The sequence below is a fragment of the Balaenoptera acutorostrata genome, chromosome 3 (genome assembly GCF_949987535.1).
Source record: "Balaenoptera acutorostrata chromosome 3, mBalAcu1.1, whole genome shotgun sequence".
Taxonomy (NCBI): Eukaryota; Metazoa; Chordata; class Mammalia; order Artiodactyla; family Balaenopteridae; genus Balaenoptera; species Balaenoptera acutorostrata.
The window spans coordinates 167679434-167698337 of record NC_080066.1 but is presented as its reverse complement, the minus strand read 5'-3'; the positions used below and the strand labels follow the sequence as shown (position 1 = coordinate 167698337).

The following is an 18904-nucleotide window of genomic DNA, read 5'->3' as shown; positions in this document are numbered from 1 at the left end:
TGGCAACATTTTAAATCATAATGATTATTAAAGCTCAAATGTGTATACTTTACTTTCTTTTGATAGCTTTCTCTTAATAAAGTTCTAATGATCATTTCAGGAACCTACTTTCATTTGGGAAAAACAGGACCATACCATGTGTACAAGACAGAAATTTCTACAGATGCTTTATGAAAGAAAAAATATCTTACCAAAGTTACTACTGCACAGTCAGCAGTTAGCAGTGCGGCACTAAAAAGAGTATAAACAAATCTGTAAATGAATTCGTGTTCAGGATCATGCTCGAAGTATTCCTCTGGAATCTTTTCTCGCTGAAAGGAGAAAAAATGCAATTTAAGTATCCATGGAAGAAAAATACTTAAAAGTACCCTTAAGATAGCAGTCTTCACACTTGGGCCCACGTGCCCCTTAAAATAATTTTGATTGGGTGACATGTCTTGTAATCTTTTAAATATAAACAATGGGATCCTAAAATACCACAGTGATCCAGTACTCACCACCATTCATTAAAGAAAAATACAGGCACAACCGCAGAGAATTTATGTATTTCCACGTTCCTCCCCACAGAATTCTAACCAAATGTAAACTATTGGGTTGGCCAAAAAGTTCATTTGGTTTTAAGGAAAAATAAAAGACACAGTTTTCATTTTCACCAAGCATTTTATTGAACAATATATTCACTAACCAAACAAACTTTTTGGCCAACCCAATATTTTTAGGCTCAAAAGTCTTGCTGATCACCATGTCATACTTTTCTGTCATCAACTTTGAAAACACATTTCCAGTGTCCTGTAACCATAAGGCTCTAAGAATGCGCTGTCCTGTACAGCAGTCGCCAGCCACGTGTGGCTACAGAGCACCCGAAGAAGTGAATTTTAAAACTTTGTCATTTTAATTCGTTTAAAATTTAAACAGTTTTCTAATTTTCTTCTTACAGGCCTTATCATATTAGGTTTATTTACAAATATTTATATTGTTTGATGCTAGGGAAAATCATCCTTTAAAAAGATACATTTTCTGTTACTTGGGTATGTTTACTTACCTTCTCACTATTCATACAAAGTGCAACTCGGTTCATATCCATCAACCCCTTAGACAACACGCCTTCGGGAAAATGACTAGACACAACATGGCGTGGGGAAGAAGACTTAAAGGAAGATGAATTTGACTTCGAGCTGGAGGAAGTAATTTTCTTCTAGTAATTAATTTCAAAGCAAATCAGCGTGAAATAAACACAACTGTATAAGAGAAAAATACTTCAATAAAACTGACACTTACTGTGAGTGGATGTAATCTCTCATCAAAAATATCCAAGGATCTATCTGCAGCTCTATAAAATAAGAATGTGTATTTAAAAAATTAATTCAGGAGTTACTATCTTAGTAAAATATCTGCTAGGAGTAGAGAGAGGGGTAGAGGAAGCTTAACCTTCAACAAAGCAAACAGTTTTATCAATTCTTCTCCTGGATTCCACCCTTCGAAAGGTTTCCTGACCTGTTTTTACTCAGCACATCAAGTTCTGTGAAATCTTTTCTACAACAACCAGCCAGAGTTGCCTCTATAAGCACTGACCCTCCCTAACAGGCAATGCTAGTAAACCAATATATTTTCACTCCTCTAACCTCACACTGGAATATGCAAGAACATTTTATAAAGCAGTGGTGGTGGGCAATAAATTCTTCTAACTTCAATGAATGTGAATATGAGATTCATGGTTTTTTCCCGTTTTTTTCTCTTTAGTTCTGTATATTCTTATTGTGCATTTCTTCTTGTCTCTTTTAAATAGTTTGAGTTAAAAATGTAATTGTCTTTTTATTTTAAAAGAAACCAGGCTTTTTAATTTAAAATTTCACCACACTAATACACTGCGCTCATTTGAACAGTGGTTCTCTAAATGTGGTCTGCAGGCCTCTGGGATTCTCCCCTATCCCCTCCTTCAGGAGGCCCAAGAGGTCAAAACTGCTTTTATAAGAATACTAAGACACTACCTGCCCTTCACATTGTGTGACATTTGCTATGGATGTATAAAAGCAAAAGTGGGTAAAACTGCTGGTTTCTGAGCATGAATCAAGGCAGTGGTACCAAACTGAATTAGAAGTCATTCAATTATTCACTGCCACTTGCAGTTAAAAATCTGCTTTAAGAACATCCTTGATAAAAGAGTAAAAATTAATAGTGTTCTTAAACCTTGGTCCTTCTTTTTAATATTCTGAATAAGTGGAAAGTATGCATTAAGCACTTTTACATACTGAAATATGGCTGTGTTAAGGAAAAGCACTTGTGACTTGGCGGTAAGTCATTTTTTTCATAGAACACCATCTTTATTTGAAACACTTTTTTCATCGAACACCATCGTTATCTGAATGTACAACTGACACAGTCATTCTTTCAAAAATGAACAAAGTGAGCCTGTCACTTCAAGGAAAATAACTCTAAAGTTATTTGTTGCCAATGATAAAATTCAAGCCATCAAGCTAAAAATACCAGGATTTTTGGAAAACTTCTACCTTCTATTGTGAACTTGACAACTTCTCAACACTTAAAAGACTTTCCTGGTAAGACTGGTGGTGATACTAATAACAAAAGTGAGTTTTTGACACTGTCTAAAGAAATGTGAACCAATACTTTCCAAATGACCAACGTATAATATTATAAAGTCAGGTACAGGTAAAAAGATCTACTCAGTATGCATGACAGATCAATGGGTATTAATTTAACATAGTATTTATTACAAGTTCATTGATATGATTTAGAATTCCATTTTAACTAATTTAAGAAACTAGCACATGCAGACTTTTGGTACAGTATCAAAGAATATACCAAATTATCTGAAGGCTTTAAAAATACATCTTTTTCCAACTATATATCTGCAAGCAGCTGGATCTTCTTCATATTGTTTCTTCAAAACAAATGACTGAAGACAGAATAGATATGAGAATCAGCTGCCTTCTATTAAGGAGATACTTTTCTCTCAATATTTTTTGTTGTGGAAAATAGTTATTATTCATTAAAAAAAAATGACTTATGTTAAACACTGGGGTTCCCAATCAGGGGTGATTTCGTCCCCCAGGGGACTTCTGGCCATGGCTGGAGACAGTTTTGGTTGTCGTAATGTGGAGGGAAGAAGGTGCTACTGGCATCTAGTGAGTAGAGGCCAAGGGTGCTGCTATATATCCTATAACACACAGGACGACACCCCACAACAAAGCATTATCTAGCTCAAAATTTCAATAGTGCTAAGGCAAACCCTGTTTTAACATACAATGGATTTAAGTTTTTAAATTCTCAATTTCAATTTCTAATACAGTAAATTATCAATATAACCCATATAAACAAATACTCTTTGGGATGCTCAGTAACCTAAGAATTAAGGGTCCTAAGATAAAAATAAATGATTCACTTCTATATTGTAATAAAAGCACTCGAATAATAAAAGCTTATGCCAGTAACATCTATAGTTATTACCTAACACTAAACTTGATACCTTGTAAATTAATTAGCTGGAATAACAAGATAGGTTTTAAAAGAGCTCACCTGTTCTTTATGTGGTAATATATTGCTAAGGTCATACTGTGGAGGAAAAAAAATACATTGTAATAACTGATTTTTATCATATCAGGCCTGAAGACATTTTTAAAAAGGGGTTAGCAAGGAGGGAAGACCTTCCAGAGGCCCAGTGGCCCCGAAATCCTCGAATTCAGAACAGTACCACATGGGTGCTTTCCCCCTTGTTTTAGGTTCTTCAGCTTTTAGCAAAATTAGGAGACCCAAAATGCTAGATATGCTGAAGGCATGTTTTGGTTGATTATTATAATATATAAATTATTACATATTTCCCCTGTCATTTGTCCTTCTACCCACAAAACCTCCTGTCCTGTACAAGTTATATCTATCTATACACATGCTTCAATTTAAGCCATATAGTAGTTGTTTGTGTGTGGGGGTGTGTGTGTGTGTGTGGTTTTTTTGTTAGCCCCTGCATTTCAGTTGATTTAGTTTGCTATCCACCTACCAATCCGTTTTCCATTATTTCCCTAAAAGTAAATAATAAAAGTGCTCTATACCAAAATGATTTAAAATCACTTTTACATAATTAGAAAATTTAATAGCAAAATTTTATAGCCACAAAACTGATGATAGGTCTAGCTATCCTGAAATAAGCAGTGCTAATAATACAGCATAATACTACACAGTATACTATTAATGACAGGTATTTCCAAATTATTTTAAATAAAGTATTAATGAACAGATAGATACAAGTCCTTAGGTAGTCTTTTTTTTTTTTTTTTTAAAGACAATTTTTTTTAAAGCAGATATTCATTTTTAATTAATTATTTATTTATTTATTTATTTTTTTGGCTGTGTTGGGTCTTCGTTTCTGTGCGAGGGCTTTCTCCAGTTGCGGCGAGCGGGGGCCACTCTTCATCGCGGTGCGCGGGCCTCTCACTAACGCGGCCTCTCTTGTTGCGGAGCACAGGCTCCAGACGCGCAGGCTCAGTAGTTGTGGCTCACGGGCCCAGTTGCTCCGCGGCATGTGGGATCTTCCCAGACCAGGGCTGGAACCCGTGTCCCCTGCATCAGCAGGCAGACTCTCAACCACTGCACCACCAGGGAAGCCCGGTAGTCTTTTTTAAGTTACTATATTCCTAAGTTATTCACAGATGTTGTATATTAGGCAACAAAGGGGTTCTCTGGTTAAGTTATATGCTCCCCTTTGTTCTCAGTGTCTAAAATGAAACTCAAAATAATTGAGGGAAGGCAAATCTGAATTTTATAATAGGTCTATAGAATCTTAGCACTTGTATAAAGGCCTGTAACACCGTTAGCATCAAAGATGGATACTTCTATAGCGCTTCAAAGTTTCATCTTCAAATGGATTTTAAAATCATAGCATTACAAGTTTTATGATGGAAAGGACCACTGAACCGTAGATGACATTTAATTAAACAACCCATTTTACAGATAAGGGAACCAAGGCTTAAAACTGACTTACCTAAGGTCCCACTAATTATCAGAAGCAGTTCTCTTTCTCCTGCCCTCTAACCAAATAGTGGCTCCCAAGCTCAGCTGCACACTGGGATCATCTGAGAAGCTTTAAAAACTGCCTGGCTTCTGCTTCAAGATGTTCTGATTTAACCGGCACTGGGTATGACTTGGGCATCAGGACTGTTTTTAAAGATCCCCAGATGACTGCAGCGTGCAGCAAAGTTTAGGGATGAATGAGTTAGGGTTAAGATCGGAGAATCACTCGGGATGCTTTTGTCCATATAGTCATGCTTCACATCATTCCCCATCTTGTCAAAAGGTGTGTGCGTGGGTGAGAGAGAGACAGACAGACAGACAGACACACAGACACTGTGTCTTGGAGGCGGGGGCAGGCGGGTGGACTTTGTGCATCCAGAAACATATATCTTGAAAAGTTGCATACGTGATTCTAATAAGGCTCACCTACCCCACTGAGAACAACTACCCCACTGAAAACTAAGCCCATGATAAACATTTTCAAAATCATTCCTAAAAGCCAATTGGCCCTATTAATTTTCTCAGTAAACCTTTATTTCACCAATAATGAATGTGATGAATGATCATTTTTAAAACTTCATGAGAGCAAATTAAAATTTACTGTACTTCCAAAAATTAGACTAGGTCGGGAAAAAAAAGGATGAAACCTACTTGTCTGAGCAAGGTGAATCTTTTTTTTTTTTTTTTAATTTTATTTAATTTTACTTATTTTTGGCTGCATGGGGTCTTTGTTACTGCGCGCGGGCTTTCTCTAGTTGCCAAGAGCGGGGGCTGCTCTTTGTCGTGGTGCGCGGCCTTCTCACTGTGGTGGCTTCTCTTGTTGCACAGCACGGGCTCTAGGTGCGTGGGCTTCAGTAGTTGTGGCACACGGGCTCAGTAGTTGTGGCTCGCGGGCTCTACGGCACAGGCTCAGTAGTTGTGGCGCACGGGTTTAATTGCTCTGCGGCATGTGGGATCTTCCCAGACCAGGGCTCGAACCTGTGTCCCCTGCGTTGGCAGGCAGATTCTTAACCACTACACCACCAGGGAAGTCCCTGAGCAAGGTTAACCTTCAAAGTACTTTTGAATTATATACTGGACATCAGACTCTTTTGAATTCAAAAGAAGCTGCGACTCTAGCCAAAGTAGAGTGGTTTTGGTACCCACAGATTCAGTGTCTTGGCTGAATAAAAACATTCAGTGATTCTGTGATAAGTGCCCAAACTCAGGACTTTAGAGATGGGGCTCAGTTTTTGCTGAAACATGATTTGACTGCAACTATTATTGTAAGCAAGAGAGGAAAGTTACCTTATTATGACTGTGAACTTGCTGTCTTTAATTAAAGTAGAAGTTACTGATCATTTAAATAGCTAAAAAAAAAGCTGGCACATTAAAAACCAATTAAAAATATAATTAGCTTATAAAATTAAGACAACAAATAAAATTAAGGATAAGGACATTAATATTTTCAAATAGCATTTCCCAAACTGTGTTCTGGAAAATCAACATTCATATCCTAAGGAGATGTTAATGTTTCGTGGACAACCGCGAGGGAGGAGGCAAGAAGCTCTGCATCCCGTTTGGTTTTTTTCTCTTAAATAAGCTTGAAAGGTTCATCATTAGGGTGTTTTGAAAGTGCATCTCCAATTGTGGACTATGAGGTGCTCCCAGAAATTAAAGAATAGTTTCCATCATCATGACACTGTTCGTGTCTCCTTAAGTATAAGCCTGACCACAGCCATGTTTCCAAAACCTCACCTCTTTTATTGTTCTCTGCTGTGATTGATACAGTGTGTTGGAGATATATTTATATATATAAACAAAAATTAAATGTGTCTATTAAGTTAAAACCTCAGTTGAACAAATTTCATCTACAAAGAAATTAAGCTTGAGTGTGTATTTCTTAAGACTGGTTTGATATAGTCTCCCCCTCTTTGGGGGACAGGAAGGAGAAGTAAAATTTCATACAGAAATAGTGCAGGAAAAAAAAAAAATGCACAGTGGGATAAATCTGACAAAATCCAATTAAATTTAAATGCAGATTCGCTTTGGTGCCAGTAGGGGACAAGCTGTTCCTTCTTCTAAGAGTAGCTTCCAAAGTAGTATACATTGTTTGAGGACTACAACTCATAAAGAAATAATTTTTTCTAGAAATAGCCAATAAAAAGTACCTCTCTTTCTCATTATGTTCAACAATGGCTTAACAACAGAAATGCGTCAAATAAAGATTTATACTTTTTCTGGGATTTCTTATTTGCTAACTGGCTTTCCCTTCTATCATGCGCTCTAAGATTAAAATGGAAACTGAAAATTCATATTTAGGTCCTTGAAATCAATCTATAGTTGACACCAGTTTTTTAACCTGATCACTGAAAAGGACAATTCAAATGAATGAAATTATGTATGGCTAGGATGCTTTTAGCGATAAGGGGGTCTGTCACTCAGCCCTTGGCAACCTAGTTGTACTCACCGTTTTAGTGTGGTTCTAAGATTAGGCTGTCTGACTATGCTGTCATCTAGAAATATTGTTGAGCATGAGTTATACTTTTTAGTAAGCTGCCCTGGAGATACCTGAAGGGGAAGGGAAATAGAAGAAAATGTCACAGTAAGTTAAACCTATAAAGTGTGTTTTTTTCCTTGGTTAAAATGTCAAACGATAAAGCATTAAGATTTTTCTTACACTCCATCAACTGCCTGAGTGTGATGTCATGTGCAGCTCTATGGGAAACCTCTATACTCTTGACTTCCACAGACGAGCTTTGAGAAATGGGTTATAAAATGCTGCCTTGATATAGTACCTATAATCAAACCTGGCAAGCACCTATTATAAATTACCTGTATAATAATGTAAAAAGTTTAGAATAAGATTTCAGGGTTTTTTCCTTAAGCAATGAAATGCAGCTGAGATTTCCTATTTCTATTCATTTACTACAATAAAACGTAATGCTTTCTATAATACCGATGTAGGAGCATTTCACTGCAGTAGATGAACACCAATAATAAATGTATTAGTTAAGGAGACAGTGTGACGAAACAAACGTTTTTGAATCAGAGGCTGGGCATGCCAGGGCTGCTCTATCACTAAAAAGCTGGGGGCCATAAGTCTCTCTGGGCCTCAATTTCCTTATCTGGAGGACAAAAAGGTACTGCTTAAAGATTCTCTCGCATCCAAAAAAAACGGATAAAACAACTCTGAGAATTTAACTTCTCACTTCATGTTTAAGTAAGACTGCCATGACATTACTCAAGTGAGAACCTCAGAGAATACTTGCCATTCATTTCAAAATTGTACTAATTCGGTTCTACGTGTTATTTGACACTCCTGCCTCACCCATGCTGCTCTCTGCCTGCAGTGCCTTTTTCTTCCTCCTGTCCCAGCAAGCTTGACCCCATCTTCCTCTAGGATCCCTCTGCCAGCAGGCACACCACAACACTTCTCACTTTCTGCACACTCACACGTCTAATTTACCAACTGTTCCATGGTCTCAGCTGCTTGCATAGTACCACCCTCTTTAGTAAACAAGCTTCTCCAGGTTAGGAAGATTCTTCTCCTACCTCCAGCTACTGAGCACAGAATCTGGGACAAATTAGGATTCAACAAGTGTTTGAGAAATTATTTAAGATCAGTTACAACTGGAGGTAAATCTTACTAAAGATACAAATTCGTGAGAATTTATCTACAGTGGTGTTGGATAGGTGACAAAGAACTTTTTGAGACCCTCTAGAGAATGAACTATCTTTAAAACACTTTAGAAGTATCCATTTATTTGTGAAGAGCCCATGAACACGGCAATAGTCAAATACTAACATGGCCTAAACTATGTTAGGACAACTCTCTTCCTTAAAGTAAGGCCAATAACCAAATCCCAATCACTGAAAGCCACTGGAAGGAAGAGTAGCATTCTTTAATACCACAGAATACAAACAATTTTAAAGCTGGGTTTTGTTTTTGGTTTTTGTTTGTTTACTAATTCAGATGAGCCTTCCTTCCTCCTATTCATATAAAACAGTTTTCACCATGCTGTCACACTCTCCCATCAGTGTCCGCCACAAATACATGAAAGGTGAGGCAGGGAGAAAATCTAGTTGATGCTTTTGAAAATACAGAGCATTTAAATAAAAATTGCCAGTATCCAATCATCAGAAATATCCAAATGGCATATATAAAACACCATTTTGCTTGTTTCAGATGCTTTATGCAAAGCCACTTATTCCTTATTAACAAAAAGTTCTAGATGTAACATATTTGAAAAGTATCACTATTTGGAAGACTAATTTCTCCTTCAAGCTAGAAATGTTTTAAACTAAAACTCGGATATGGTCCTTAAGCTATTTGGTTAATGTGTAATTTTAGAATCTCAAAAAACAGATACAGCATGAAAAATGAAAATTCACTCATTCAAATACTATGATTCTAAACGAAGCAGGTTATCTTTTAAGGTCACTACTATTAGGGTATAATATGACATACACTACACGTAATAAAAGTCAATTCTGACCAAAACTCTCTATATATGAGGGGAATAAAAATAGTAAGGAAATGTACCAAAATATAGACTAGTTGGTAGAGCTTTGGGTGCTATTTATCCTGTTTTCCTCTATTAAAAACTTTTTTTTCTATTATGAATGTATATTGATTTGTCTTTGGAAATATTACTGCTAAAACATTTAAAATTTTTAATTAGATGTGGTCTATAGTCCTATGGGGGCTCATTTAACGTATCAGCAACTTACAGTCTACTGGCTCAATCCTACAAAAGAAACACTTCCACAGGCCTACTCCTGAAACTATTCAAACTTTCCAGCATCTAGTGTTCACTAAAGGATGGCAGAATTGAAGCCTCTGAGCAAAGCCTAGATATGTTAGCTGCCAGCAGATTACTTTCCTCTCATCTTGCTTGAAAATTTAAGATAACTGTCCTTTATGATTAAAGCCTTACCATTGCTGGCTCACAACCTCAATAAACTGCACTGTCACACGTAAGGGTATAAAATGCAAATACAAAAAAAAAAAAAAAACAAGTAGCAAAAAACACTACTGACAGTTTAATGTTCATAGGTATTATTTCAATTGGTCACTGAAGAAGAGTATTTATCTTCATTCAGCACTAAGGACAAAATACATGGACTTTTACAATCTTTATAAGGGGAAAGGTTGCTTAGTAGACTTCAGGTTTAATGGTGAAGACTAGAAAATAATCATACCTAGGAGGCTAGTAAGTAACAACCCTCAAAGCTTATCATTAAAGGTCAAGTACCTGTTGAAATCCCGCCCCCACCCAATGACTCTTCCCACTGTGCCTACTGCCTCTGATTTTAACCCATTAAAAGAATAAAGCTGGAGAGAGCGAGAGTACGAAGTGCGGCAACCCGAGTCATGGCAGGACAGGCATTTAGAAAGTTTCTTCCCCTCTTTGACCGAGTATTAGTTGAAAGAAGTGCACCCGAAGTTGTAACCAAAGGAGGCATTATGCTTCCAGAAAAATCGCAAGGAAAAGTATTGCAAGCAATGGTAGTAGCTGTTGGATCAGGCTCTAAAGGAAAGGGTGGAGAGATTCAACCAGTTAGTGTGAAAGTTGGAGATAAAGTTCTTCTCCCAGAATATGGAGGCACCAAAGTAGTTCTAGATGACAAGGATTCTTTCTTATTTAGAGATGGTGACGTTCTTGGAAAATATGTCGACTAAAATAAGTCACTATTGAAATGGCATCACGTGAAGCTGCCCGTTCCCCCAATGGCATCACGTGAAGCTGCCACTGAAGTTCTGAAATCTTTCATCCTGTAAATAATTTCCGTGTTTCTTTTATAATAAAGTAATGATATCCAAACTAATGATATTCAGTGTCTCTGAAATTTAGTTTTCTCTGTATTGATTTAAACATTCCCAAACAAAAGTATATAAATGAAAAAAAAAAAAAAGAGAATAAAGCTGAAGTTCACTTTTTTCTTCCCCCTTTTCACAAGTTTTGGATACGTTTATTAAGAATCAATGACTTTAACTGAAAAATCTGTAATACTCCATCTATGTTGCACATTAATGGACAATATGGTAGGGTGAGTGGTTTGAATAGAATTCATACTCAAGGCCTTAGTAGAAAAGTATAATATTCTAATTATAGGTATAATCAAAAATATTGTCTGAATTAATATCGTTAATTATATTCAATTAAACTTCAAACTCAGAACCTATATTCAAAGAATAAATCTAAGTTTGAGTAGACTGACCACAAATCTATTTCCTCTCCCCCTTCTTTCAGATATCATCTCATTAGAATTAAAGGCATTTTTTAAAAAAGCTATACATAAGACAGGATAAACAGCAGATGATTTTGAATGTTTGAAAGGTGAAAAGACTAGATAAAGGAGTGGTAACTGACATGGCAGAACAGAGGAAGCACAACCTTGGTACCTACAGAGAGTGACTAGGACAGGAACAAGAAAACCAGTTTGTCTTACAGAACCCAAGGCAGGCTCAGAGTTCAGAGGCGTGGTCCCCAAATCCTTGCAGTGAGGCCCATCAGTTAACGAGTTGTCCAAGTGATGCTTCCAATTAGATCTTAACAGACAGCCAAGGACCATCACACGTTTGAGGGAAGCCCCCAACACATAAGAGATCAAAACAGGAAGAAGGAATGGGACTTCCCTGGTGGCGCAGTGGTTAAGAATCCGCCTGCCAATGCAGGGGACACGGGTTCGAGCCCTGGCCCAGAAAGATCCCACATACCACAGAGCAACTGAGCCCATGCGCCACAACTACTGAGCCTGCGCTCTAGAGCCCATGAGCCACAACTACTGAAGCCCACACGCCCTAGAGCCTGTGCTCCGCAACAAGAGAAGCCACTGCAATGAGAAGCCCACGCACCCAACAAAGAGTAGGCCCAGCTCACCGCAACCAGAGAAAGCCCACGTGCAGAAACCAGGACCCAATGCAGCCAAAAAATAAATAAATAAAATAAAATATAAGGATGCTTTAAAAAAAAAAAAAACAAAACAGGAAGAAGGAATTGATGGGAGTGATAAAAACTCAGGAGCAAATGAAAACTTGAAATTGCATCAGTGAAAAAAAGAATGACAGGATATAAGAGAACTCTATGAATTGAAAATAAGGTAGACAAAACAATATATTCAATAGAAGGATTAGAGCACAGTCAAGGAAATCTCCAGGAAGCAGGACAAAAAGACAAAATGCAAAGCAGGAGGGGAAAAAAGTTAGTGATCTGGTAAGTCTCAGACTTCCAACATCTGAATAATAGGAACCTGGAAGAAAAAAACAGAATAACAAAGAAACACACAAAAAAGGTCTATACCAAACCAAATTATGAAATTTCAAAATCCCAGGGAGAGGGAAGGTACTAAAAGGTTCCCGAGAAGGAAGGGATGGGGGAAAATGACTAAAATCGGTAATGTACAATGTACCATACAATGTCAACAGGTTTAAGAGCAACAGTGTAAATGAGAAGATGAGAGGGAAATGTCTTTAGAACTGCAAAAATTAGTTTCAACTGAGAATTCTATACTTTATCAAATAGAAGGAGTTTCAGAGAGGCTAGATCTCTATAAACTTTCTGCCCATGTGCCCTTTTCCCAGGAAAATGTGCTCCAGTAAAACAAGGAAGTATAACAAGAGGGAAACAGAATCTAGGACATAGGGGATCCAACATAAGAGAGCAGAGTTATGTGAGATCCCAGATGACTTCACACAGATATCCCAGGAAAAGAGGCATAGAGCAGGCCTAGGGGAACACTAGTCTATATGGGAGTAGGAAGACAAAAGATTGGGGAAAAGTGTCTCCAAGAAAAAAAATGGAACAGATGTGGCTTAGTAGACGGAACATAGTTTTGATAGGCATGTGACAAATGTTAAAACATTTGGGGAAAAAAATAGCTGTTAGAAAACAGGCAAGTGAATATAGTCAGGAAATTAATTCCACAGAAGAAATGAAGAATGTGAAAGCAGGGAGACCGGGCAGGGAGCTACTTACTGCATTTGGCTGTGTGAGATCACGTTGGCTAGGAAAAGGGGGATTGGGTTATCCTAGAGAAGTGCAGAAGGGCTCCAATTTCATTAATATTGAAGAAAAAGAATGAAGGGTGTACAAGGAGGAGGCACAGTCAGAGAACTATATGGCTCAGCAATGCACAATATTTGCAGAGTCGTAGTAATGTAAACATTGATTCTGATTTAGTAAAAACTGATACATGTTGAGGGAACACAGGGAGGGAAATAACGTCATGGTGGACCGAAGAAGCTAAGCTTTCACCTGCTATGACAAGAAGTCAATGGACAGTGCTAAAAATTAACTTACCTGTCATACTTTTATTACTTTGGTTAAAAAATAAGATCAAAAAAATAAGGCAAAAGAATTTAAGGCAGATCTTTATACTACAACCATATGAGTGAAATTTAACTTAAATGTCAGAACCCTTAAAAAATGGGCACTACTAAGTCAAAGACTTTCCTGAATACATTTGATAATTAGGAAAATAGAGATTTAGAAAATCTACAAAAAAGAGGTCCATGCTAACAGTATTGGATCCATCATATTTTTAGGAATCATGGCAGACATATTTTTAATTCAAACTATTAATTTCTTAACTTTTCAACTGTTTACTTACATGGTTTAAATGGTTGCTCTTCCTCTTTTGCCGCACTAAGAATAAAAAAAATTAACTGATGAATTCTGATACAAATGCCATAGAAAAATAAAAGTAGTCACTAATTATTTGATGGATTACCAATAACACAATGAGATAAAATTCCATTCTATTTTTTAAAATAATTTCCAACAAAATATATAATTTAAATCACCCAGCAAGATGAGTCCTATAAATAAAATCTAAAAACTTAGTTTCACTTTTTTGACCTAATAGATATGCTGTATTAGGTACAAATGAAAGACTCCCCATTTACAAAAGAAAAGGACAAAGCAAGTTAGGCCAGGTGAGAAACTTAGCTAATAAAAAAATTTACCTGCTGCATAGCTGAACTACTAGCCAGGAGTATTTTCTAATGCTTCATTTACACACAGCTTACTTTCATTACCACAATCTACAGATGACAACTCTAAGAACCAGTTTCTGGCCAGGCACTCATCTCCAAACGCACCAGTATCTCTGGAAGCATCCTGAACCACTTAATGGTAACCTACTCAAATACCTTACTGAAAAAATACACAACTGGAAAGTAACCTATGTTAAACGTAAATTTTAAAATGAGTGTGCTGACCTAAATGAACATATCTACAGCACACAAAACTGTTTTGCTCCAACAAAGGCCAGAAGAATAAAAGCCTGAAGAGGGTCTTAGGCCACACTCTTGCTCACATTGCCTCCTTTAACTCCAGACAGGCATCACAGGCACGGATTCCTTAAGGCTGAAGAGAGAGACAGGCATGGGACAGCTTTTCTTTTACTGTCTCCAGTGCCCCTCTACATGTGAGCAGCTCATGGCTCTGGAAGAAACTGAGAAACAGAGCAATCCTAACCAGAAATGAGTGGCTCAAGTACACACACGAGTAAAATGCAAGTTAGAAACCCCAGGAGCTTCCAGGTTGGTGAACATGTAGTACCCTTGCAGAGGGCATCAAAGCTCTGTGCCCTGTCCCCATGCCTGGCCCTATGCATCTCTTCCATCTGGCTGTTCCTGAGTTATATCCTTTTATAAAAACCAGTGATCTAACGGAAAAAAACAAAAAGCAAAACAACAACAACAAAAAACCAAACCTCCGTTTTTTATTGTGCTGCATCACTTTAAATATTATGGAATGTTCACTTCTTGTATTCCTGCTCTCGTAATCAACTCAAAAACTTGGTCACGTATGGCTTTTTAGCAAATAAACTAGGATTTAACATAACATTAAGGAAGACAGGCAGGCAAGCAGGAGTGCAAAAAATTCTACGGTTCTGATTCTCATCTTAAAACAAGGAGGACACAGGAAATTTATATGAGTTTCACATGCTGAGGATAATCTTCTGGAAAACCCCATATGGCATGTTGCTCTTATTACCCTGGCACAGCACTACATTAGGATGAGAAAGTTTTGAATAGCTTAAAAGTTCTGAGTAGCATAAATCTGGATGTGAGATAGGCTCGTCTGGTTGAACACTGTGTAAAACAGGGCCAAAATCACAAGGCTCAATTCCCATATATAACAACTGATGTTTCTGATTTGATCAAATGAAAACCTAACTGTGACCTAAACCCTATCATTTGTCTTTAACATATGTGCTCTTCGGAGCAAGGGGAAAAGGACAAAGTAGCATGGAGAAATAGACCACATCTAAATCATGTGGCCAGTTGACTATGTTGATAAAGAGGTGGCAAAGTGTATAAACAGATAGTCTAAGTGTTCTCCTCCCTAAAACACTGACAACTAAAGGAAACTGTATCATCAACATATTAAAATAAGACAAGTGAATACATAAAAAAGTGAAACATTTAAACCACTGTAAGAGTTTTTCTAAATACCTCCTATAATACACAAAACAAAAACAGTTTTCACTCTTTTTCTCAGGGAAAAAAAAGCATTGTCTTACCAGCTGTTTGAGATTTGCTCAGAAAGATTGTGCTGGCTCTTGGGTGGTCAGAAGGGTTTGGTTCCAAAGCTAAGTCTGTAGAGGAAGAAGAGAAAAAGGTGTGGTGATTTAGTTGAGTAGAAAAATACATGATTTTAAAGACAGCTACACATCGATTGAAACCACTTTTAATAGTCTTGAGAAGAGCTTTTAGTAATGACAAAAAGGCAATTTTAGTAAAGGCACAATATAAAAATTCTATTGGGAAACAGCAAAATTGTAGAAACTCTCCATACATGTGGAATAAAACCATGGCTATGTCTTAGACTTCTTTAACTTGCACCTAAATAATCTATGCCATTTTTAGATGAATCATATATGACTCCCCTCCTATTGATCAATTAAAAATTCAGTCACCCTCTTTTAAAGCTGATATTACTAGCACATTCCAGGAACAGTCTCAAGAAGCAAGTTATGCTGTGGCCAACTACTGTCAGATACCAGCTCAATATATCAAATATGCCAAAACGAAGTGAGTTGCTTTTGGCAAATGTTCTTCAGACAATCAAATGGCTAATTCTAACTCCATTCAACAAATGAACTCATTTAACTGGCTGTGGTTTATCTGGGGGCTATTCATCATGGCAGATTTAAGAGGACTACATAAAAGTTCAATGTTCTAATCTATAGGAACACTTCCACGATAGTGATTTTTAACTTTGCCCTCTATTCCCAAAGCTAAACTCACTTCTTCATTCCACGCTGCATGATTAATTTGGGGCTTCACTAAGAGTACTTTCTGGAGCAGATCATAGGGCTACTAGAAAAAAATTTTGGCCATACCTACACGAAAAGGTGGGTCTGCCTGTAGCCCACCTTGCACCAAGGTGGGATAGCGTCTTCTATTTAGGCAGAAATACAAAACAAGCACAAGCTACCACACAGGATAGTAAGGTTGTTGTTTAAAACAAACAACCAAACATAAAAGCCCTATGACACTTCCTCAGCAAAGTCCATCTCAAACCATTTAACCAAGCGTTTAAGAAACTGGACCAAGATTCAGATAAAGAGTAATGGTTAAGGCAATTATTTCCCAAACCACATAATAACTGATCTGTTTTTGAAAGATGGGTTTGATGGTCAAAGTGAAATACAAATATATCCCTGCCTCTTAGAGAATCCAAAGAATACACACATTGATATATTAAAAACTAATTAGTCTAGCAGTGAATTCTGTCTAACCCAGCATTTCACAAATGTATCTACCTAGAATCCCTTTTTCCCACCCAGAAAGAATTTTGCACGAACAGTAATTTTGGACTTCCCGTTTTAACAGGAATCTGAGCCATCCATTTTAATGTCATTGCCAGCACTAGTAATTTACATAGCTAAACCAACTGCTTTGTTCTTCATGAAAATTCCTTCACTGAATTTGAAGTTTATCAAGCTGCTTTTGGAGAAAATATTCTATTCAACATTTTTATGTAAAAGACCCATATAATTATTTTAAAGTTTTTTTCTCCTACATATTTGAAAAATTAAGACAATGGGAAAATAAATTATTTCAGCTGTACACAAAATGGCAGGCAGAGACTTTCACAGCTGCCTCTAACCTATAGCTTCCGAAAGAATTCATGACTACTTACCTATACCAAAAAGAAAGTAAATAGACTACATTTGAATCTAAAAAATAAGCAGAAATGTTTGCAAAGTAGCTGTATTATTTATCAGTGTCTATGGCATGGTAAAACTTAACAATTTTCAACGGAAGTCCAGGAAAATTAAGTGCCAGAATCAAAGAGAAGCAAGCTTTAACACACACACACACACACACACACACACACACACACCCGCCAAACCAAGATGTGCTACTACAGATCTAAATACAAAAATCAAGAAGGCTGGGATAAAAAAAAAAAAAAAAAAAAGGCTGGGATAAAAGAAATGACAACATGCAAAAAAAAAAAAGTAAACTTAGCCCAAGTGACCAGAAAAAAGCTGGCACTCTCCCTACTCTATCCTAGGGGGTTCAAAGGTAGGCACAGGACCCAGGACCGGCCAATCAATCACAGCTGTCCTGGGACTTCCCAAGAAAAGAGAAAGGCAGAACTGTACTCTAGGATCCTTAGCTAGTCTTGAGCTGCTGGACACTCCCCTTGCTATCATGAGGGGAAAGGCTTTTCAGGAGACATCAACAGAGGAGAGCAGAACTGAGGAGATCGTTTAACTCCTGGGTCAAGTAGTGCTTAACTCTGTGATTTTCTTTTAACTTGCAACTGAAGGAGACCTGGTTAATCAGCAGTACTGATGATCACACTAAAGGTGGGGAAAGGTAAAAGTCACTTGCTCATTCCTTTAACAAATATCATGAACAAAAATCTGCATGAGACAAAACGATGCTCTGTTTAAAAATTAAACACAACCATTCACAATCATTAACACACAATGATTCACAACCGTTACTTTTAGTTGCTTTTCTTATACGTTAAAAAAAGCTCTAATTAGTGTACAATCTATGTCTTCTTGTTACTAACAAGCGCTCTCCACCCCACTGTTGCATATTTATTGTTTAATGAATACACACTGGCCCATCAAGTATTATTCCTATACTGGACTTAGCCAATCCCCTATTGCTGGGGATTGGTGCTTACAAAGTTCTATTCTTAAAATATTATGAGGAAAATCTTCATGTACATAGTTTTTTAAAATAATGGTTTTATCTCCTTAGCAAAGATCTTCGGAAGTGGAATGACTAAGCCAAAAGGTTAGATCACTTTCACGGCTCCATGTACAATGCTAAATTGCTTCCTAAAGAAGGTGGGGGGCACATTAGGGTATAATGCTACCAATCATGACATTTTGAGTTCCTACCCTTGCTTTGGATACTTGAAAAAAAAAAAAAATTCCTACTGATATGAATGAGGAACCTCACTGTAGATCTAATTTGTATTTCTTTTGATTACACAGTTTGACCATTTTCCCACAGTTATCAGTGTTATTTCCACTTTGGTGAGTTGGCCTATCATTTCAATGTACTGTAAACACCAGGGCCCTACTGCTGTCAGTTTGCATGAGGTTTTCAGAAAATATTAATCTTTTGTTTATAGCCTATATAACTAACAATTTTCGATATAACTTGCACTTTTTGCTAATGAAAAATACCACATCACTATTTTATAGAATGGACATGTGAGCCATTAGACAGTAAACTCATACATACACACAATATTTCTGCACTTCCCATTAACTATCTTCCCAAGAGCCTAAGGAGACTATGATAAAACCTACCACACTCTTCACTATCACAAAGGTAAGACTGCCAACTATTAAGCAAAGCTTTACCACCCACCATCCCTCTCATCCCTCTCCCCACCACATGCACACACAG

At 37.1% G+C, this 18904-nt stretch overlaps 2 protein-coding genes across 5 annotated transcripts in view; one reads left to right on the top strand and one right to left on the bottom strand.

The window, feature by feature from the left end:
• LOC130707584 (cyclin-Y-like protein 1) overlaps positions 1 to 18904 on the bottom strand; it is a 46236-nt gene that overhangs the window by 9298 nt on the left and 18034 nt on the right. For 3 of the 4 annotated variants that reach the window (XM_057542732.1, XM_057542731.1, XM_057542730.1), the window contains 6 exons: positions 15538 to 15612; positions 13618 to 13652; positions 7472 to 7572; positions 3535 to 3570; positions 1279 to 1330; positions 192 to 311 (listed from right to left, as the gene is read on the bottom strand). In XM_057542732.1, the coding sequence (XP_057398715.1) occupies positions 192 to 311; positions 1279 to 1330; positions 3535 to 3570; positions 7472 to 7572; positions 13618 to 13652; positions 15538 to 15612 (419 nt within the window). The remainder of the gene's footprint in view (positions 1 to 191; positions 312 to 1278; positions 1331 to 3534; positions 3571 to 7471; positions 7573 to 13617; positions 13653 to 15537; positions 15613 to 18904) is intronic. The other variant, XM_057542733.1, reaches the window with a different exon arrangement.
• On the top strand, positions 10350 to 10900 carry LOC130707586 (10 kDa heat shock protein, mitochondrial-like). Its single transcript, XM_057542774.1, has one exon. The coding sequence runs from the start codon at positions 10379 to 10381 to the stop codon at positions 10685 to 10687; it is 309 nt and encodes a 102-aa protein (XP_057398757.1). The 5' UTR covers positions 10350 to 10378; the 3' UTR covers positions 10688 to 10900.

Coding starts and splice junctions, on each gene's coding strand:
- LOC130707586 (XM_057542774.1), top strand. CDS start 10,379: ATGGCAGGACAGGCATTTAGAAAGTTTCTTCCCCTCTTTGACCGAGTA.